The sequence below is a fragment of the Sarcophilus harrisii genome, chromosome 4 (genome assembly GCF_902635505.1).
Source record: "Sarcophilus harrisii chromosome 4, mSarHar1.11, whole genome shotgun sequence".
Classification (NCBI taxonomy): domain Eukaryota; kingdom Metazoa; phylum Chordata; class Mammalia; order Dasyuromorphia; family Dasyuridae; genus Sarcophilus; species Sarcophilus harrisii.
Genome location: NC_045429.1, coordinates 271,540,760 through 271,564,728, shown reverse-complemented (window position 1 = coordinate 271,564,728; position 23,969 = coordinate 271,540,760). Strand labels below are relative to the sequence as shown.

At 38.5% G+C, this 23,969-nt stretch overlaps 1 protein-coding gene across 2 annotated transcripts in view; it reads right to left on the bottom strand.

Moving 5' to 3' along the window:
* The window catches only part of C4H6orf132 (chromosome 4 C6orf132 homolog), a 53,723-nt gene that overhangs the window by 18,933 nt on the left and 10,821 nt on the right, over nucleotides 1–23,969 (bottom strand). Inside the window, exon 2 of one of the 2 annotated variants that reach the window (XM_031964857.1) lies at nucleotides 13,692–13,798. The exons of the other annotated variant lie outside the window; for it this stretch is intronic. Within the exon in view, the coding sequence (XP_031820717.1) occupies nucleotides 13,692–13,798 (107 nt within the window). The remainder of the gene's footprint in view (nucleotides 1–13,691; nucleotides 13,799–23,969) is intronic. 2 annotated transcript variants of the gene reach the window in all.

The window sequence follows — 23,969 nt, the reverse complement described above, 5'->3', positions numbered from 1 at the left end:
CCTTCCCTTTCCCTGCTCTATTCAGGAAGGCTAGTAGAAAGAACTTTAGATTTGAAATCAAAAGTCTTGATCTACCCAAATAGATCCCCAAAGCTCTATACACTGAACCACCTAGCTTCCTCTAAAAGTCAAAAGACTAGGGTTCAAATCCTACCACTTAGGCAATTAGCTAGCAGCCAGCTGAGGCAGAGGATAGAGCAGTGGAGCCAGAGTTAAGACAATTTCTAATTCAGTCTCAGATATTTACTAGCTAGGGCACCCTGAGCAAGTCAATCAATCTTTGCCTTAGTTTTCTCAACTGTAAAGTATTAGGATAATAATAGCACCCAAACTCCCAGGGTTTTTGTGAGGATCAAATGTGGAAAATATTTGTAAAGTGCTTTGCATGCAGGAAACAGAATTACAGAAAGTGACCCCTCCAAGGTCACACATGTAGTTACATGGGAGAGATAGTGAAAAGGTAAATTTAAACTTGCTTAAGATCACACAGCTGGTAAATATGAGAAATGGGATTTGAATCCAGGCCCAATGACCACCATTAGGCACCTAAGTGACACAGTATTGGGTCCAGAGCTGGAAAGATCCAACTTTCTTACTAGCAGTGTGATTCTGAGCACATCTTTTAACTTCTATCTGCCTCAGTTTCTTCAAATGTAAAAGGAGTATAATAATAGTGCTTAACTCCTAGGCTTTTTGTGAGGATCAAATAATATGTGTAAAGCACTCAACACAGTGCCTAGCACATAGTAGGCACTTAATAAATGCTTGTTCCTTTTCCCCCTCCACACTTTCCCCATTATACCACTACTGCCTCTCAGGAAGTAGCCCTATTATTATTGTTGTTGTTTTAGTTTATTTATTTTTAATACACATTATTTTATGAATTGTGAGAGAAAAATCAAGAGCAAAAGGGAAAAACCATGAGATATAAAAAAAAGAAAAAGAAAAAAGAAGTGAACATAACAGCAAATTTGTAGATTTGTAGAACAAATGTAAATTTACATTCAGTCTCTTTAGATCTTTTCTGGATGCAGATGCCATTTTCTGTCCAAAGTCTATTGGGATTGCTTTGGATCCCTGAATTACTAAGAAAAACCAAGTCTTTCATAGTTGATCATTGCACACTCTTGCTATTGCTGTGTACAATGTATTCCTGGTTCTGCTCGTTTCGCTCACCATCAGTTCATGTAAATCTCTCTAGGCTTTTCTATAATCAGCTTATCCATCATTTTTTATAGAACAATAATATTCCATTGCCTTCATGTACCACAGCTTGTTCAGCCATTTCCCAAATGATGGACAGTCACTCCTTTTGCAGTTCTTTGGAAGAAGCCCTATTATTAATAACCATGCCCTGGATTTGAACTAAAACTGTGTGCTATAAGGACTTAATCACTTTCTCTCTCTAAGCCTCGGTTTCCCCTTCTGTGAAAGAGCCAGTTGGACTGGATGGTCTCTAAGGTCTCTTTTGGCTCTTCCATCGGAGGACTCCTTTCCTCTCTGGTCCAAAGTGACAACTTTGCATGTGAGTCACCCTGAAGTTCTCCAGGAGAGCTGTCAGCCGGCACCTGGGAGCTGGAGGACATAACTCAGTTACAGGAACACTGGGAGAACTGAGATATTCCAAGCTGCTTAAAGGAGCTATCTTCTCTGGGACAGGAAGAGAAGTAATTTCCTTGTCCCCTGGGTCAGGAGAAAGCTGCAATGGCTTAGTGATGGGGACCAATTCCTTCTACTGCCCTTTTTTTATGAGTTCCAGACTTGGTGCATTAAAAGTCTCATGTGCTGGACACACAGGAGTGCCTAGACAAAACCTGTTGGAGGTGAGCAGGTTTTATAGCCTTTATATAGGATTTACATCCTTTCCTCATACCTGCGGTCTAGTTCTGGCTACACCCAACCCAATAGTTTAAAAGTCATAGATAGGGATCTAGGAGAAACTTAAGAGTTCATTTAGTGAAACCTTCTTATTTTATGGATAAGGAAACTGAAGCCAGTAGGGTAAAATAACTTATCCAGGTCCAAACAAGTAGTAACAGAGTACAGATTCGAACTCAGATCCTCGGACTCTAAGAATTGGGACTTTACCTATTCCACCCACCCCCCATATTTATGCTGTTGCCTCTTATTTGAGAAAGATAGCATCACAGCCCTCCCTATTTAGGCTACCTAAATCAACAGATTTGAAGGGTAATCAAAGATAATGAAATTTGAGCTAGAATTTGAAGCCAGGTCTCCCGACTCATACCAATAAACTGTATGTGTGGACATTTTATTTTTTCTCTATTTTCTGCAAAATGAAGGTGAAGTAGGTTAATTCTAAGATGCCTTCCTGCTCCAAATTTTAGTAATCTAATACTGAAACAGGTGCACAATTTGCATGTTTCTCATTTGAAGTCCAAATCAGGGTCTGGACAATCTGGGAGGTTGGGCTCCCAGACAGAGATTGCAGGTGTGGGCAGCTAGTGCAGCTTTCTCCCTCCCCCAGCCCTCTACAGGTCCTTGCTCCACCTGTGGCCTGTCCAGTCAGGCCCTGATTTTCATCTGATATCCCTCTCAGATAGAACTACTCTAGCTCCAGCAAACTATTGGTCCAGTTGTTGACATCAGTATTCCTGCAGTTTGCAGGAGAGAGTATGGTGCAGTGGAAAGAACACTTGCTCTGGAGTCAGAAGTGGTAGTTGTCATTAGGGTTTCAGGGCTGATTACTTGTGATCCCATTTGGGCTTTTCTTCACAAAGGTATCACGGAGTACCTTTGGTCTGACATTTCCTTCCAGGAAGATTAGATGATTTTTCCTCAAGGTCACAAAGAAAGTAAATATTGGAGGTCATTTGCCAAAGACAAAACAGAGTCAGAAATACCGATCAGGTTCTAGCTCTGGTGTTTATTCCACTGGACCACACCATGGGTTAGGGCATCCAGTTGTCCTGATCTAGCCACTGGACCCACTGGCTCTGGAGGAGAGAGTGAGACTGAGGATCTTGCACATCACTTCCCAGATGTCATGGCCCTTTTAACAGTAATCAGTGAATTATGATTGGCCCAAGAGGCTGCAATCTATTCTTCATGAGGGGAGTCACACAACCCTATACATATAATCCAGCCTATCCTAACCCTTGAAATCCCCTCTCAAAATAATAGGCTACAAGTTGGATAGAAAGCAATGAAGTTATTTGCCCTGGAGCATGGCAAAAAAAAGGTCTACTTTTAGCCGAGGGGGAGGGGACAGTAATATCTGGAGCCCCCAGATATTTTGCCCTTTGACTCAGCCTCCTGAAGAGAGTGACAGTGGTAGGATGAATCCATCAGGAATCTCCCTATTTTCCCTCTAGAGACACTCCTTATTTTTCTAAATGACTTCAGTGAGGAGACTCATTTTTTCTCCCTTGAAATTCCAGATCAGAGCCAAAATCCAGACCCTAATCTCACGTTTTCTTCCACCCTAATTTCCCAGCTAAACACACCTTTTCCTCTTCTCTCTTCATATTTCAATTCAACAAGTATTTATTAAGCCTAGGCTATGTGCAACATAATCTACTAGGTACTGGAGATATGGAGACAACATTAAAAATATCTTCTGCCCCCAACGAGCTCACATTCCACGAGATATATTCATCATATATATAGACAAAACAAGATAATTTAGGTAGTAGAGAACTCTAAATGGGAGGTTAGGAAAGGTTTAGAGTAAAGTTTTAACTGGGTTGAGCTTTAAAGGAAGCTATTGATTCTAAGAGGAAGGAGATTTGAACTCAGGTCCTTCTGATTCTGGGGCTGACACTTGTTCATCCTTCCAGACATCAGAGAGGTGATACCTTGACAAGCAAATGAATTGGATTTAAGTGAGGGAGGGTCTATGCAAGGTCAGCTGCCTCATTTTCCCTTATAAATAAAATGGAAGACTTTGGCCTTCTTAAGCTAAAGTCTACAATAAATCCTAAACCAAGCCCCATTAGGTCATTGTTGATTGACTCAGATTGAATGTAAATGGCAATCATTTCAGCTTTGGCCAGAAACTTTTCTCTTCCAGATTCATTTATTTATTTAGATTTTTTTGGAGATTAGGTGAAAGAGGACATTCTTTATCATTGAATGGGTGTGGAGCCAGTCAAACTGAGATCTGTTGAAGATCTTAGCTTAAAAATTGGCTTTTTGTGGTAAAAAGAATTGGAAAATGAATAGATACCCATCAGTTAGAAATAGATACTCATCAGTTAGGGAATAGCTAAAAAGCTGTGGTATATGAAGGTAATAGAATATTATTGTTCTATAAATAATGATGAACAAGCTGGCTTTAGAAAGGCCTGGAAAGATTTATATGAATTGATCCTAAGCAAAACAAGCAGAATCAGGAATATATTGTACATGATAACAGCAGGAATGTGTGATAATCAACTATGAAAGGCTTGGTTCTTCTCAGTGATTCCGTAATCCAAAGAAATCCCAATAGACTTTAGGCAGAAAAGGTTATTTGTATCTAGAAAAAAATCCACGGAGATTGAATGTTTACATTCAACATATTATGTTCACTTTTTTTCCTGTTTTTTTTTTTTTCCCCTCTCCCATGGTTTTTCCTTTTTGAAGTGATTTTTTTCTCTCCCAACATGATCCATAAAGCAATGTGTATTAAAAATAAATTAATTAATAAAAAAAATAATAAATTGGCTGACACTATCCACTGGGCCATCATACAGCAGTCCTAGAAAGGCAGCCTAGTCTTGACAAAAAAATTAGCTTTAAATGTTACATTGAGAAGTTTGCTTTTTATCCTGAAAGCAATAGTTGAGCCAGAAGTCTGCTTTAGGAAGATGATTGTGGCAGCTGTGTGACTGAATTGCCTCCTATCTTGGGGGAAGGAGGAAAGAATAAATTTTGGAACTCAAAACTTGAAAACCCAAATGTTAAAAAAATTTTTAAACATAATTCAGGGAAAATTTTATGTATCATATATATGCATATAAATGTATAAAATAAAGAGATATTGTAAAATAGAAACATATTATTTTTGTCAACTGATTGGATGAAGAGAAATGTAATGGAGAATATATACATAGGGGCAGTTACATAGCACCGGCCCTGAAGTCCGGAGGACCTGAGTTCAAATGTGATCTCAGACACTTAACACTTCATAGCTGTCTGACCCTGGGCAAGTCACTTAACACCAACTGCTTCAGCAAAACAACAAAAAAAAATATACATAGATAATTTTTCAACAATGATCCTTGCAAAACCTTGTATTCCAAATTTCCCTCCCCTAGATAGCAAGTAATGCAATATATGTTAAACATGTTTAAAAAATATGTTAAATTCAATATGTGTACACATTTATACAATTATCATGCTGCATAAGAAAAAATCAGAAAAAAGGAAAAAATGAGAATGAAAACAAAAGGCAAGCAAACAAGAATAAGAGTGAAAATGCCATGTTGTGATCCATACTCAGTTCCCATAGTCCTCTGGGTGTAGATGGTTCTCTTCATCACAAGATTATTGGAACTGAACTCAATTATCTCATTGTTGAAAAGAGCCAAAAATAAAATAAAATAAAATAAAAAAGAAGAGAGCCACATAATAGGAAGATCTTATTTCTAAGCTCAAATCCAGCCTTAGACACTCAAAAGCTGTGTGACCCTGGGCAAGACACTTAACCCCATTTGTATCAGTTTCTTCAACTGTAAAATGAGTTGGAGAAGGAAAAGGCAAACCATTCTAGCATCCTTGCTAAGAAAACCTCATTTAGGGTCACAAAGAATCAGACATGACTAACTAACTAATGTAAACCTTAAAACACTACAAAAACGCTATTATAATTGCAGAGAAATAAATGAACCCATGAGAATTGATGATTTCCCACTCCTTATAGACTTTGGAACCAGAATTCAAACCCCAATTCTTCAAATCCAAATGAAGAGCACTTTTTAGTGATCTCACTTGTAATTCTTTGCATTTGATTCCATTTCTTTGCTCTGTGCCTCTCATTGACAGTTCCTTGTACTTAAGAATGCTCTTCTGGATTCCTTCAAATTCCAGAAAAAATTCCACCATCTGTAAGAAAATTTTCCAGGGGACTCCCTTGGTGCTCATGCCTTTTTCTTGGAGATTACCTACAATTTATCCTTCATATATCTTGTATAAATGTACATAGCTGTTTCCATACTGTCTGCCTTATGAGAATGAGAACTTCTTTTGAGCAGGGGTTATTATTACTTTTTTAAAAACTTTCTTTGTACTATTAGGTGCCTGATACATAGAAAGTGCTTAATAAATATTAACTCAATCACATTAACTTATTTTAGGGTCCTAGACCTCTTTGGGAATCTGCTGAACTTAGATTACCTTCTCAGAGATATTAGAAACAAGTTTGTCTTTAGAGAGAGACAAGGCTTGGCCAGGAACTCTGCCTTCTGAGTGAGCCAGATTTGTTCACCTCGGTCCCCTGGGCCATGTGTTCCTTTGGACACTTTCACAGAGCTCTTTGTTCTTGGATACCCTCTCCCCACACCCAGGGGTTGGTGTTGTACACATACAAATCTTCATTCTTAGAATTCCTTACCCAGCCAAGCCCTGGTCATTCAGCTCAGAGATTGGTTGGTAGGTAGAGGCTTGGCTGGACATCACAACCACATTTGCTCTTTCCACCAGATCCCACACCCTTAGCTACCCTGCCCTGTGCCACCCATCCAGACTCCAGAGGTATAGTTTGTCTACACTAGCCTGGGGGTTGGAGGAACATAAGAGAGAGTCTTGCAAAGTTCCCATCCCTATTTCTTCACATAGTTCATTTGGCCTGAGGAAGACGTTTATCCCAAGGACAAAGGGAAGGGAAGAAGCATTTATTAAAGGTCTATTATGTACCACTTCTACACTAACTACTTTAAAATATTATCTCATTTGATTCCCACAATAACTTTGAGAGATAGGAGTGGTGATACCAAACTGGGGAAAGGGGCAGAATAAAAAAATCTCAGAGCCTATGGAGAACAAATGAAGGACAGATGCCCTTTACATCAAATAGTATCTTGGTGCCAATTCATGATGTTTTGCTTTTCTGCACATTTGTGTGCTTTTTTTTTAATGATATAGTATTTTTGTAATAATAATTTTTCTGTAGTAAATTTTTGTAAAGGTGACAAAGAAGTAAACTGTTCCTATTCATTAATCTTCATAGACCAGTATATCTGACTTTTCTCTAATGCTACAGGGTCCTAAACTTTTAAAATTTATATTATTTTGATTAGATTTGTCTAGCTCTGAGAAGGGTAATATTGAAGCCCCTCATTTTGAGAGTTTTAATTTTAATTTATTCTGTAATTCAATGACCTAGTCCTTTAAGTATTTACATGCTGTGCCACAGTGCCTAAGTACTAAGTATTCCATCTATGGTGCCTTTAAGCAAAATGAAGTTTCTTTTTTCTCTCTTTTGATTCATTCTATTTTTTGTTGCTTTGTCTGAAATCATGATTACACTCTCTGCTATAATTAGCTAAATTTTTTGAAAAGAGATTTACATTTACCCTTTTAGCTCAACCCACCTCTAAATTACCAATTGCCCCCTTTCCTCATTTTTCTTTTCATTTGAGGATTTTGGCTCCCTTCTTTCTGTCTTTTTTTTTTTTTTTAAATACTACAAATAAACGCTTGATTTATTTTGTTGCTTGTCTAAACTTAAGAAAATGATGGAGAAAATGTTAATGTACAAATTAAACTTAAAAGTATATTATACTTATTTTTTTCTCCCCTTCAAAGTACTGGTTGTTAAACATTTACCAGTACAACCCTGGATATAATTTCTCTCTTGTAGAACCAGGATCCAAGAAAACAATTGCCTATACCTTACCTTAGGATTCCCTCACTTGTCTTTCACTTCAGATCATATCAACTATATTAACCAGCCCAAATCAAGATTGCCACCCATTTCCTCTACCCAAACTTCAACAGAGCCCGGGGAAATAGTTATGAAATAAGCTTAGTTCCAGTGAAAAGATTTAAGAAGACATTTCCTTTTCTGCAAAAGGCAGGGTTGGGAAAGGGGGGAAATCAAGATGTTGGTAGAATATTGAACATGATATCAAAATCTTTTTGATAGATTGACAGGTTTTGCTCATTTTTTCCTCTTTTTTCTCTTCTTCCTTTTCCTTCTTTTAAAAAAAATGTGATATAAAAGAGAGCTCTGGGGAAGGGGAAGGAAGGGAATGCAGGGGAAAATCTAGGTGATGTAAAAACAGAAGACTGAATGAACAATCTATTAAGAAAACAAGTAGCTGAGTGCAGTGGGGCCCCATCTAATTTTGGACTCCCCATTGCAGGAGCCATTAAGCAGAGATAATGGTCCAGAAGGTGGATGGAGTGATCAGAGTGACACCTTTGGGGCACAGCCCAGAACATCCCCTCATCCTCCCAATTATAATCCAGCCTGACTCAGAGAGGGTGGGGTTCCTGAAGTGCTCTCGCTGCCCCAGGCACCCAGGACCAGTCTGGCCAGTTCCTTATATCACATTGGTATTAAATGTTTAATTCCCTACCTATACCTCATTTGGGCATGGTTTGGTCTGGATCTGGAGAGGTCAAGAGGAAGCCCTTGGTAAAGGAAAGTACACCCTCGTCTCCAGTTTGTTGTTTCAATCCTAGTAACATTTCTTCTATTTTTACCAGGAAGCTGCAAATCAAAACTTGGAATATAAAAAAAGGACAGTGAATTCTAGGTTTCTTACCCTGAAATTCACAGGATCATAGAGTTAGCTCTGAGGAGTTTTTAGAAGTCAGATGAGCCTTGTTTTACATATGTGGAAAATGAAGCCCAGAGAGAAGTGACTTTCTCCAAGTCATACAGATATGACTTACAGAGGAGTTCTCAGAGCCAATTTTTATTGTTATTCAGTCATTTCAGTCACGTCTGGCTCTTTGTGACCCCATTTAGGATTTTCTTGACAAAGATGCTAGAGTGTGTTTTGCCATTTTCTTTTTTGGCTCATCTTACAGATGAGTAAACTGAAGCAGTCAGGGTTATATGACATTCCAGGGTCACATAGTAAGAAGTATCTGAGGCAGGTCTTTCTCTGACTTCTGACTCCACTGGGGGTTTTCTTGGCAAAAATATTGGAGTGATTTGCCATTTCCTTCTCCAGCTCATTTTACAGATGAGGAAACTGAGGCAAACAGAATTAAGGAACTTGCCCAGAATCACATAGCTGGTACATATCTAGGCAAAATCTTTCTCTGATTCATGACTCCATTGGGGGTTTTCTTGGCAGAAATAATAGAGTAGCTTGGGAGAGTAGTAGAGTAGATGGGAAAACTGAGGCAAACAGGAGAAGTGACTTGCCCAGGGTCACCCAGCTAGTGATGTCTGAGGCTAGATTTGAACTCAGAAAGATGAGTCTGACTCCAAGCTGGGTACTTGATACAACCACTGTTGCACCTATCCGCCCTTCTCAGAACCAACTCAAATACTTCTAACTTAACATAGCTCCTATCAGTCCCTTGGCTAAGGCTGATTGAGGAACAAGTTTTCCACGGCTACTTTTGATATCATGCTTCTTTCTCCTCCTGCCTCATTTCAAAAGGAAAAACCCAAAACTTTAGGGGAGAGGAGGAAAGATGACTAGTTCCTCTCCTCTTCTTGCCAAGCTCATTCTTCCTCCAAAGCTCATTCTGTTTCTCTTTCTCCTTCTTTTGTCTGAAAGAGGGCTGCCCTATAACTGGAGGAAGTTTGCAGAGATGGAAAAGGGGCATTTCTCAGTGAAAGAGACTTCTCTTTCTACCTGCCCTAACATACCAATCATCCCAAATATTCTTTGTGGTAACTCTGCCCCTTTCCCTCCTTTTATGGCCTGGATACAGCCTTTTCTTCTCCCCTCCCACCCCATCCCAGAGACGACCTGAGGAGTTTCTAGTGAGTGTGAGAACCACACTGCACAACTAGCACTGCCAACTTGGTGTCAACTTCTAAGTGAGCCAAGTAGGCACGGCCTTGGGCATCAATCCAATTACTCTACCCGTCCCCAGCCCAAGGCAATGGAAGAAGAGACTAATGTGACTTGACAGAGGTGTGTGTGTATAGCTGCTCTCCTCACTACACTGCTGCCTGGGTAGGGTGATGAAAAGAAGGGATTTGATAGGAGCAGCAGAATTCATCTATCCCAAACTCCTCAATTTAATCTGAGGACCTTCTGTAACCCAGAGAACATAAGTGTCCTGAGGCTGAATCTGTGCACAGGGAAAGACAGTTGAGTGGGAGTCACAAGAGGTAGAAAGAGATATCTCTTTACAAGCTGCTTAAAAAACAAAACCTAAATCCACCTGTGCAAAAATATCTGGAGCAGCTTTTGTTTGGTAGCAAGAAATTGGACATTGAGGGAATGCCCATCAGTTGGGAAATAGCTAAATAATTTGTAGGACATGAATGTCATGGAATATTATTGTTCTACAAGAAATGATGAGCAGGATGATTTCAGGCAATAGGGTGATGATCACTTATGACAGACTTAACTTTTATCAACAATACAGTGATCTAAAACAGTTCCAATAGCCTTGGAATGAAAAATGTCATCTGCAAGGCCTGGAGAGACTTACACGAACTGATGCTAAGTGAAATGAGCAGGACCAGGAGATCATTATATACTTCAACAACAATACTAGATGATGACCAGTCCTGATGGATCAGGCCATCCTCAGCAACGAGATTAACCAAATCATTTCTAATGGAGCAGTAATGAACTGAACTAGCTATACCCAGAAAAAGAACTCTGGGAGATGACTAAAAACCATTACATTGAATTCCCAGTCCCTATATTTATGCACACCTGCATCTTTGATTTCCTTCACAAGCTAATTGTACAATAATTCAGAGTCTGATTCTTTTTGTACAGCAAAATAATGTTTTGGTCATGTATACTTATTGTGTATCTAAGTTATATTTTAATATATTTAACATCTACTGGTCATCCTGCCATTTAGGGGAGGATTTAGGGGAGGGGGTGGGGGGGGGGTAAGAGGTGAAAAATTGGGAACAAGAGGTTTGGCAATTGTTAATGCTGTAAAGTTACCCATGTATATATCCTGTAAATTAAAGGCTATTAAATAAAAAAAAAAAAAAAGAAAAATGTCATCTGCATGTGGAGAGTGAACTATGGACACTGAATGTGCGTTGTAGCATATGATTTTCATCTTTTTGTTTGTTTGCTTTTTTTTTTTAAATAGTTTTTCCTCTTTTGTTCCAATTTTTCCCCCCACATGGCTAAAATGTAAATATGTTTAAAATAATTGTACATATATAATCTATATCAGATTGCTTGCTATTGAGGAGAGGGAGAGAGTAAGGAAGGGAGAAAAAAATTTGGAACTCAAAATCTTACAAAAATGAATGCTGTAAGATAACATTCTTTATATGTAAATAAAATACTATTGAAAAGTAAAAAACAAACAAAACTCCTCTAAGGTTTATAGGTAGTCATCCCATATACTTCACCATATATGGGATTTATCACTATGGGATTAGGGCTGACAGTGAATATTCTTCCTATATTTCACACAGGATCAAAGATCCAGAGGCAGAGGGACTTTAGAGACCATCTAGTCCAACCTTGTCACTTTTACAGATGGAGAAACTGTGCAGAAAGGTTAAGTAAATTTCCCAAGATCACATAGGTTTTGCCAGAGGAAGGAGCTGAACTTAAATTGCCTCCAAAGCCAGTGTTCCAACACCTTCTTTCTTTTTTAAATTTTTATTTATTTATTATTTTAACACTTTAACTTGCTTTATGAATCATATTGGGAGAGAAAAATCAAAGCAAAGGGGAAAAACCATGGGAGAGGTAAAAAAAAAAAAAAAAACCCAGAAAAAAAATGAACTTAGCATGTGTCTACCAATCCCTTTCTCCCTTTCCTTTCTTGCCTTCTGTGTCTCTTTTTAAGGGCCCTTGGTATACAGTGTAGTGATCAGATTTGTCACTTAAACAAAAATTTTGGGGGGAGAATGTTGGATGACTCTTCTGTACAATTTACTCCTGATGCCCCATCCACCTTACCAGAATGCAGTCTTTTCCCAGCAATGGGCAGAGCCTTAAAGAAACTTTTTTCCCAGTAAAGAGTCAGCGCTTCAGGACTCTAAACCTAACCTGCAAACTAGGTTAAGAAGTACTCTCTGCTGGATGCTCTGTCTATAGCCTCCCAAGAGTGACTCACCCATCAATTACATATAACAACTGACTTGGGTTAGACCCAAATGGATGGTTGAGCTGGGAAGGCAGGAGTCAGCTGTCTCCCCCAAAGTCTCTTGGGATCAATATTAGTAGTCAATTTATATTGTAAAGTCTGATCCACCTGAAAAGTGACCATCACCATCATGGAAGCAAAAATCAAAATACTTTCACAATTCAGGTTTTTAATCTGGCCCTGAGCCATTTCTCTGGCCTTGAGCAATACTTGGATTGCTTTCCCTCTGTAGTGCTTCCTTCAGTTAAAAGTCCCACTTTTTATGGGAAAACTTTCCCAATACCTCTTAATTCTAGCATTATCCTTCTGTGGATTATTTCTAGTGCATAGCTTGTTTTTGACATGTTTTCTCCCTCATTAGATTGTGAGCTCCTTAAAGGTAGGGGCTGTCTTTTACCTTGCTGAATCCCCAGCTCTTAAAACAGTGACTGGCAACTAAATGTTTAATGATTGACAATCATTCAAAACATATTTATTTAATCAAAACCCAGCCTGTGCCCAGGAGTTAGCTCCAATTCCCGACCTCCAAGAACTCTGAGTACATATAGGATCTCTCTATCTAGATGTTGATATATAGAGATGTAGATATATACACATGAGAAAAATTCAAGAGGGAAGAGGTGGGACTTGAATTGTAAATTGAAATAGACATAAAGGATTGGTGTTTTTATTTCCCCCCCAAGGGAGGGGGGCAGTAAAGGAATAAGGGAAAGTGCATAAGTGAAAGAAGAACAGATAATATAAGAAAGCCTTTCTAAACTCTAGAAGTGATTGACTTTATGTAAATCCAAGCTCACAAAACATCTGTTTACCATCATGGTGCTCAAAGTTCCCACCATTCCCATCCTCCGTGTACATCTCAAACTCTATCCATCCTGAGCCCTTGTTGATTGTCTCAGTACCACAGGATTTTTGTTTTGTTTTGTTTTTGTCTTTCACTGTGCCCTTGACTTAGGGCCTGGCCAATTTTGTTGTTGTTTTTGTCATTTTTCAGTAGTGTCTGATTCTCCATGACCCCATTTAGGTTTTTTTTTGGCAGAGACTAAAATGGTTTGCCATTTCCTTCTCCAGCTCATTTTACAGATGAGGAATGAAAGCAAACAGGATTAAGGGACTTATCCAGGGTCCTACAAGCTAGTAAATCTCAGATTTGAACTCAAGATGAGCCTTCCTGACTCCAGGCTTCGTATTCTATTCACTTTACTGTACCTGGAACACAGCAGGTCCTTAACAAATGCTTGTAGACTTCGCCCAGGAGCTGGATGGGCTGATTTCCTTACAGTTAGTGACTGCTGTCTACATGGACTGGATCCTCTCTGGTAATGGCACCAAGGACAAAGATGACCTCACAGGAGTCAAGGGGAGGAGGGACCTATCACAGCAGCCACGTGGCTCCCACCCCCTCAGCCTCAAGGGCAGGCCCAGTGCCTCCCTCTGCCAGCCCACACTCCCTCAGGCTGGAAGTCCATACTTACCAGGGGTAAGAAGGTTAACAGAGGGCGGACTCTGGGCCGAGGCTTGAGGGTGGCGGTTCCTGACTCACTCACAGTATTAAACTGATTGTCTCCATAATAAATTCCATCTGCAGGAGATAAAGGAGAAGGAGGTGATGAGCTGGAAGATCAAAGACTTCTGGGCATCCCTACTAGATATAAACCCACTACGTTTCCAAATCTTCCCCGGCCTAATAAGAGTCCCAAAGTAGCTCCCGATTTGACTCAGACAATATCATCTCGTCTCACATAACAGGCTTGAGAGGTAAGAGAGAAGGAGGATAGACACATTCAGTAGGGTTGGGTGAATTGGCCCAGTTGCTTTTTTCTTTAAGCATTTTTTTTTAAATGTCTCATTGATGGTTTTTGTTTTTAATAATAACAACTAAAATATATAACTTACACCTTTATTTACAAAAGGTTTTCCATGTATTGGCTCACATTCACAACCACCTTTTTTCAATATTCATATAAATAGTGAGTCAGAGACGGGTTTTTTCCCCCCAATAGTATTCTATTTTTCCAAATAACTGCAAAGATAGGCTTTTTTTAAAGAAAAAATTTTATTAGTTTTTTATTTTCAAAGCATGTCCATAATTTTCAACATTCACCCCCTCAAAATCTTGTGTTCCAAATTTTCTCCCTTCTTTCCTCCCACCTTCTCCCCTAGATGGCAAGCAATCCAATATATGTTAAACATGTGCAATTCTTCTACACATATTTCCACAATTATCTTGCTGCACAAGAAAAATCAGATCAAAAAGGCAAAAAAAAAAAAAAAAAAAAAAAAGAGAAAGAAAACAAAATGCAAGCAAATAACAAAAAAGAGGGAAAATACTATGTTGCTATCTACATTCAGTTCCCACAGTCCTCTCTCTGGGTGCAGATGGTTCTCTTCATCACAAGACCATTGGAACTGCCTGAATCATCTCATTGTTGAAAAGAACCACTTTCATCAGAATTGATCATTGTATAATTTTGCGGTTTCTGTGAGCCTGGTTCTGCTCACAGTTCCTGTGAGAATCTTACACCTGAATTTGCTTCATCTGACATTCTATGACCCTGGGCAAGCTGTTTAACCTTTTTTAGTCTGGTTACAGTGGGAAATCAAGGGCAAAAAAAGGGGCACTGGGGATGGGAATAGGTGGGATGGCTCCAATCATCAGTTCCTGTAAGCTTCTCCAGGCCTCTCTGAAATCATCCTGTTGGTCATTTCTTATAGAACAATAATATTCCATAACATTCATATCCCATAACTTATTCAGCCATTCTCCAACTGATGGGCAGCAAAGATAATTTTCAAAATTCACCTTTGCAAAACCTTATGTTATTTGCCATCTAGGGTAGGGGTTTAGGGGAAGGAGAGGATAATTTGAAACAGAGGCTTTGCAAGGATCAATGTTGAAAGATTACCCATGCATATGTTTTGTTAAAAACAAACAAATTCTTATGTTCCAAATTTTCCCCCTCCCCAACATAGAAAGCAACATATAGGTTAAACATGAACAATTCTTCTAAACATATTTTTATGTTCATTATGCTGCACAACTAAAATCAGATAAAAAAGGGGAAAAAAAATCACAAGAAAGGAAAAAATAAACAACAGCAAAAGTGAAAATATTGTGCTTTGATATACATTCAATCTCCATAATTCTCTCTAGATACAGATGGCACTTTCCATCCCAAGTCTACTGGAAACAGAGTCAGGATTTGAATCCTTCAGGGAAGGGATTATTTATCTTTCATATTTCTTTTCCCACTGCCTAGGCAGTACACTGGCTGTACATAGTAGGATAAAGGACAGGAAGAGAATTTAGACCATCTAGTTCTAGCTGAGACTCAGAGAAGTGATCTCACCAAAGGTAGTAAGTAGCAGAGGCAAGATTTGAATTGAGGTCCTTGAATTCCAGAATTGGAACCATCCTACCCATCCCCATCCCCAGGGCCCTTTTTTTGGTCCTTGATTTCCCATTGTAACATATTTGAGACTAAAATAAGTTAAACAGCTTGCCCAGGGTCATAGAGTGTCAGAAGAAGCAAATTCAGGTGTAAGATTCTTCTGGATGTATCATTAACACTCCTACCCCCATCACTTTATATTTATATATTGAACTTTCCCTTGTAACCAGGAAAGCAATTAAACAAAAATACCAGACACACCGAACACAACTCCCAACATCTTGCCCCTCTGGTAAGAAGAGGGAGGAATGTTGCACTGGTGTGTGTCCAGCTTCTCAGAGCCTAGCTTCCTTTTTAGCAACCTTTTCATTCACATCATTGTATTCATTGTGTACACAGTCCTCCTGGCTCTGTTTCAGTTCATACAAACTGTTTCTCTGAACTCCTCATCCTCGTTATTTCTTACCACACAATAATACTCCTCCATTCCCTGATGGATGGCCTAGTTTAAGAGATGAGACAGGGAGTTATAAAGTCAAGCTCTGTTCCTGGGCCAAATACAGTTGCTGGTGTTGGAACCCCCTGCCCTTTTGGGAGGGAAGTCCATCCCTGACAGGCTGATGCACAGTCCATGATCTCTGACTTTCTAACCCTCAGGTAAAGCTTAGGATGGGATGTGCAGCAGGGAAGGAGGAGAGGGGCTCAGCCAGGGAGGAATGCATTTATGCCTTGTGTTCATAGTGCTGGTGGGCTGAAAGACTACTACAAGGAAAGAAGCTTGTTCTCCGAATGTCAGCTACCTCCCTTGCCTGGGGAAAACCCCTGAACATTCTGCTGCTAAAAGCTCTGGTCCAGGCCACTTTTCCTAGATCTCTTCCAATTCAACTTTTAGGGATTTTATAGCCTAATAAAACCTATAACCTGTCTGTCCCTCCTGGAGTAGACTCTATCTGGTCTTCCCTTTCAAGATTACAAATGCCTTTGTGCAGGCAAAGCTAAAGAGCCTGCAAATACCCTTCTATGGGCAAAGCTAAACACCCAACTGGGCATCCCAGCCAAAGCTTATCTCCCAAAGAGAGAAAAACAAGAAGGGATTTTTTTTCTCAAGTGCTTGAATTTCTAGCTGGAATTGATTAGTTGAAATCCCTCTCCTCCTAGCTGGCCTCCCAGACCCTGCCCTACTTAAAATCCAAACCTTACTTTCATGCAAATGTGTTTATCCCCAACACATTTATCACATAAGTATTAGTATCCCTGCCTATATTATAATGATGCTAATGATCACCTCCCTATTATCTGCAATTTTGGTGTCACAGCTCCATCCCAGCGCCCTTTATTGTCTTAGAAAGGTGTCTCTGAGAGATTTAAGGTCACCAATGAAAAATTTCATTTGTTAGTACCAGAACTAAAAAAAGCAACCCACACATATACACAGTAGGAAAAATTTCAACAAGGTTAGAAACAAATAGCTTAATCCCCAATTATGGAGAAAATTCTTCTGCTTAGTACAGCCTATTTCCTAAATCTTCTAGTTAATCTGGATTTTCCAATTAGGGAAATCCTCATAGTATGCTCACCAATACTTGGAGTGAGTGTGTTTGTTAAATTTGTTAAATTTTCAGTAAGAACATTTATACCTCTGAAATCAGCAAATATTATAAATAATGGCTTGGTTTACTGTTTTGTTGATTGTCTAGACTTAAGAAAGTGATGGGTAATTGTTAACAGTTTGGATTAAATTTAAAAGTGTGTCTTGCACACAATTTTTTTTTTGGTAGGGAAAGCCAGATGTTAAACATTTACCCTCACACCATGCCCAGGAGCACACTCTCATTTTCCCTTTTCAGAATTCTTCTCTTCCTTTAATGTTGACTTTAAGAAGAAGTCTTCCCTAATCCTATCTTCTCCCTCCCTGGGTTTCTCACCAGCTCATTTATGCTCAAATTTTCCTACTCCACTTTCCCCCTTTTGTCATTCTATAGTTTGTTTTCCTATAAATGAAGTACTTTCACCACCACTACACCCTTCTTCTTATTTGTGCTATTTGTTATACAGGATGATTCTTTGGGAAGAAATGTGGAGGATGATCGGGAACGATGGTGCTTAAAAAAAACAAAACACATCAATAAAAACTTTTAAAAAAGAAATTAAATGGAGAGATTAAGGGACAAATTCATAGACACAACCCAATGTTCTTTCTACTTTACCATCAAGTTCATGGTATCAGTCTAGGCAGGGGGAGGAAGGGAGATTCTTAGATGAAGTTGTCTGGATGCCTAGGTTCTAGTTCCAACTCCAGCTACTGACTCTAACTCTTGCCAAGTCTTTTACCCTCATTTTATAAATTGGAAGGTGCAGGCTGTATATATCTAGGACCTGATACATACAAAAAATTTATATTGGGAACAGTGGTACCGATGCTAAGAAGTAGAAGCATCATCCCTACCCTCAAAGAGCTATTTGGGGAGAAGAAACCCCTAGGAAACAATAACAAATTTGCCCATTTAAGAATTCAAGGAATGGAATAATGAATACTCTAGAAAGCCAGGAGAGAGATCTTACACCTTTCAAGTCAAGGTTAAGCATCTCAAAGACTAAGCTGGAAAAGACCTTGTTGTGTCATTTTTACAGTTGTGTTTGACTCTTTGTGACCCAGTTTGAAGTTTTCTTGGCAAGGATACTGGAGTGGCTTGTCATTTCTTCTTCCAGCTCATTTTACGGATAGGGATACTGAGGCAAACAGGGTGAATTGACTTTCCCTGGGTCACACAGCTAATAAGTATCTGAGACCAAATTTGAACTCTTCCTGACTCCAGGTCCAGACTCCAGGTCTATCCACTGTACTACTTAATTCCTCCCCTAGAAAGGATGTAGGAGGTTGTCCAATACAGCTCTCTCATTTTATAGATGAGGAAATCAAAGTCTAGAGAAATGAAGGAAATTGCTGAGGTAGAATTTGATCCTAAGTCTTATCCTTTATTACCATGCTCCCTCTTTACTCAAGTTTCTTGAAATCCTATCTCTATCAATGAAGGATCTTTATAATACTTATTAAGTATTGTGTACAAGTGGAAACAAAGACAAAAACATAGTACCAATTCTCTAGTTTATAATCCAGTTATCTTTTTCATCATTATATTTCCCCTCCCTCCAGTGCCTAACACACTGCCTTTACACAGGAAACATTCTATAAATGTTTGTTAAATGAAGGCTTACTAGTCAAATGAAAGCTTTCGACAAGATCATCACTAAGATTCTTTCCATCTCCAAGGACCATAATCTTGTTAATTACTACAGACTAGACCAGACTAATTGGTCTTTATGAAAAACATAGGATTTGAGCTGGATCTTGAAGGATGGGAGGATGTGGGAAGGTAGATGGAAGGAGAAAAGGGGCCCCAAAGCATCCTGGGATGAAGTTAGGGAAGCAACAAGAGTATTAAGGGCATAATTAGGAGAATGAATGGCGCATAGGGTCATGCAGAGAAATAGTGGGAGCCCAATATGAAAAAATTAATTGGAGCCAGATTGTGGAGAAATTTGAGATGCTAGGGTATTTGGACTGGACTCTATAAGCCGTGGGGAATTGATAATGCAGGCAAGTATATGAATCATAAGTTCAAGAACAGTTCTGGATGTCTTTTTAATTTCACCCGCCATGTAGTTCCCCCATACCACCAGGACTCAACTTGGTAGTGTGGACATTTCTCTAGGTTAGATCCACTGGGGAACTCAAGTTCAAGGCTTTCTTTATCGTACCTAAGGCCCAGGATGAAAATAATCTCCCTATAGAGACTTATTTTAAATACTAACACAAGGAAATCTAAGATCACTTTCCCAGTATGAAATAGGAATATAATTGAAATTAAAAGTTTAGAGGTTCCTATTTTTGGTATCTCTTTTTGCAGAGAAACTGGATTCAAATTCTACTACATATGCTTATCAGCTAAGTAACCCCACCGTTACTTTGCTTCTCTGGGCTTTAATATCTTTCATTTATAAATGAAGGAACTAAACTACAGGGTCTCTAAGGTCCCTTCCGGTTCTCAGTGTAAGCCCTTTTGCTTGTCATTATGTTTCCCTAAAAGGACTTGGTATGAGAATGGTATATAGTTATTCCTTCCATCCCATACCACCAAATAAAGGCTTGGTGCTCCCTCAATCTGGAAAATCTGAATAAAATGTTCTGGTCCTCTGTTAGTGTCAGAGAAGAGGTCTGAATTATTATAGTATTAAAAAATAGTTGATGTTATATAATACTGTACATATTTTTATGCATTTCTGAATTTCTAACCTTTTTCTGTGTTGTCTGCTAGCCTTTGCATATCATATGCAGCTTCCACAAAACTCCTATTTAATTTCTTATGCTGATCCAAGATATAACGAAACTGTGATGGGGAAAGTCATTATGTGGAATATACACACACACATACACACGATCATATATGAGTTTATACATGTAAATATGATTATATATACATACGTATACACACATATGATATATACACACATCCATACATGCACCTACATTTTACATTATATGTGTATATATGTATATGTGTATATACACATACATTTACACATATGTCTATCCCAACATTGGGATAATTTCCAAGATCCCTTCTTCAGAAAAGCTATGATTTTAAGAGCTCAGTTGTAAGAGAAAAGAAGATAAGATAAAAACAATTCTAGCTCCATTTGCATTCCAAGGAACACTAGAGACAACCTTAGTTGAGAGATTTTGAAACTCAAAGAATTTTCCTTTCTTTATAAATTTCATGCCATCTGCTTCTCTGAAACTACTAGGTATAAAAATTTAGAATATTTCTTAGAGGCCGATGGATTTGTTTCAGAGACAAAAGAAAAAGGTAGATATTAGGACTGCACATATTTAACCTAGATCAGATTGCTTGCTGTCTTGTGGAGGGAGAAAAATCTGGAACACAAGGTTTTGCAAAGGTGAATGGTGAAAACTATCTTTGCATATATTTGGAAATTTAAAAAAACTATTAAAATTTAAAAATTAAAAAAACACAACAAAAACCCCATAAATACTGGAGTAGTTTACCACTTCCTTCTCCAGCTCCTTTGACAGATGAGTAAACCAAGGCAAACAGGGTCCAGTGACTTGTTTATCAAGGTCACACAGCTAATAAATGTTTGAAGTTGGATTAGATCTCAGGAAGATGAATATTCTGGACTCCAGACCTGGCACACTATCTACTGGCACTGACTACCTAGCTGCCCAGTTTCCTCTTTTACTGATGTAGAAATTGGAACCCAGAAGGGGGAAGTTATTTGCCCAAAGTTACAAAGCTGATTAGTGGAAAAACCAGGAGTCGAACCTGAGAATCAAGAAAGGAAAAGCAAATAAATAACAATGAAAACAAAACAAAACAAGAAAACAGTGGAGTAACAGAGAATGGCCCCTAGAAACATAACTTTTCAGTCAGTCCTGGGAGTCAGAAGACAAAGGAACAAAGAACAAGAAAATGACTTCGGAGCTACTATAAGAAAGCTTGAACCAGTAGGCTGTGAGAACACTAGCAGAATCCCTATTTACAGCTTTGCCCCACAGACCTTTAGAGGGGACAAATTCCATTCTTGATTCAGGCACAATATAGAGCCTCTCAATTAATGCAGTAGTGATCTTCCTCCCCACTCCATTTTAATTTTTTAAATATTAAAATTACACACAGATATATATACACATACATACACTGTAATCAAACTCTATCTCTGAAAAAGCCAGTTTCCAAAATGAGAGAAATTAGGTTCACTTTCTTCCTCAAAATAAAAAGCTTTAGGATAGGATTCCTTTTAAGTTCTCTCAGTGCACTGAAAATGGGGTTTGCTTTACACGCCAATTCAAACAATGAAGAGCAATGGATTTGGAGTGAGAACACTTGGGTTCAAATCCTGGCTCAGATACTTCCTGCCCCTAAAACCAGGGGGGAGGATTTTGTGGATTAGATGATTTGTACAATCTGTTCCAGCTCTAAATCTTATAATTGCATGATCCAATTCAGCATGTATTTATTGAAAGCTGGCTACATGCTGGCATGGAATTCCCAAATATTCAATTAACACAGGACTTTCCAGGAATGTGCCTTTCTATTAAAATGAAGGACAGCTGCATTTCTGGCTTCACATCAGATTGCAAATGAGAGTCCTGAGAATCTGAGACAGATGGGCTACTGCCCATCCTTAGAAGGGGCCCTGGGCAGGGTTGTTGGCTTAAAGTCATAGCTGTGGTGCTAAAGAATCTCGTCCTGTCACAGGATCAGGGGAGGGAGGCCCTGGGATGGAGCTGGAGCTAGCGCTAGGACTCTGAACCTCTCTGGGACTCAGTTTTCCTTTGTGCAAAATGAGGGCATAGGATTTGTTAATTCTGGAGTGCTTTGCATTTTTAAGCTTTTGATCCTATGTAGTAGAAGTAGCCCTGAACTAGGAACCAGGAAACCTAGGCTGCTGTCCAATTCTGTTGCTAATCTATGTGGTTTTGGATGAGTAAGTCACTTCCCTCTCTGAGCCCAAATTTCCTTCTGGATAAAATGAGGGGCTTGGGTTAAGATTACCTGTAAGATTTTATGACTTTAAAATTCAAAATGTGATGAAGTCAAGAGAATGATGCTATTGACACTACAGGAAGATTTCTAAGTACACTATCCCCTCATTGCTATAAGAAAGGTATTCTTAGTCATATTCTTTGACACTAATAAAGCCTATAGACTTCTCTGAATATTTTTAAATGTCTAAAGTAAAATACATAGGATTACAGAGGAATCTATTTTGAAATAAAAATGTAATTTTTTTCTCATCTAAGTTTGTGGATCCTCTGAAATCTATCCTCAGACCCCAAGTTAGGAAGTATTTATTGTAAGGGAAAGCAGAACCAACCCTCTGAAACTCTGGCATACTAGTTGGTTACCAGAAAAAAAAAAATCTTAAAAACAAAAAACAAAACCAAAAATTCTCTCCACCCCCACTCCCCAAGTTTCATAATTGTTGCTTCCTCAAATTAGATTTTATTTATTTAACTATTTTTTATGTCCTAGTATTTCTAGCTGCTCTTTGTTCAAAGAAGGTGCTTAATGAGTTTATGGAACTCCTTCTGAATTCACAAGGATTCAGAAATTTCCTGGATCTGAAGGTGAAGATCTCTGTTCCCCAATTCTCCTCACTTAGCCCTTGTGATACTTCTCTTCCGGAAAGGTTCATCCTAGGTTAGATGGAGGTCAGTCAAGTTATATGCAAAACAAGAATTCATGGGAAGCAGGAGCAGCTGTCCAATTCTAGAAATTTGCCTGCTATTCATTAGAAAGGCTTTATTTTTATTTAGCTTTCTAAAGGGAACTCTTCAAATCTTTGACTATACGAATGAAGTCTGTATGTTTGCTAAGGAAGAAAAATGGAAAAGATGAGTCCTTGAGCCCTGCTAACTTCTGAGAAATCCAGGGTAGAAAATAAGTTTTCCATGGGATATAAGCTCCTTGAGGGCAGAGACTGTCATTTATTCTTTGCATCCCCAGCACATAATAGACACTTACAGAATGCTTGTATGGGATCTCTCCAAAGCTCTCCTCATTACCAATCCTGTCCTTCCCTTCTTTTCATGTCCTCCTGAGGATCCTGCCAAAGTTTTTACTGAATTTCTCTCTTTTTTTTTTTTTTTTATTTAATAGTCTTTAATTTACAGGATATATACATGGGTAACTTTACAGCATTAACAATTGCCAAACCTCTACTGAATTTCTCTTAAAAACACATTACTGTAAAAGGTAATAGTATCCTTTAAAAAACACTCAAAAGATGTTTTGAGTGATGCTAAGTGAAGTGAACAGAACCAAGAGAATATTGTACACAGTAACAAGATTATGGGATGATCGACTATGACTTTATTCTTTTTCAACAATTCAAGGCAATTCCAATGGACTTGTGATGGAAAGTACCATCCATATCCAGAGAGAGAACTATGGAGACTGAATGTGGATCAAGACATAGTATTTTCATTTTTTTTTTTTTTTGATTGTTGTTGTTTGCTTGCCTTTTTCCCCCTCTCATTTTTTCCCCTTTTGATCTGACTTTTCTTACAAAGCATGATGAATATGGAAATATGTTTAGAAAAATTGCACATGTTTAACCTATATCAGATTGCTTGCTGTCTTGGCAAAGGGGTGGGGAAATAGGGAGAAAAATTTGGAATTCAAGGTTTTGCAAAAGTGAATGCTGAAAGCTATCTTTGAATGTATTTGAAAAAAATAAAATACTATTAAAAATAAATAAAAGAAAAAAAGGAAAATAACCCTCAGATTGAATACTCCCCTTGTCTTCTTTCCCCTTCTTTACCCTGAAAGCTAC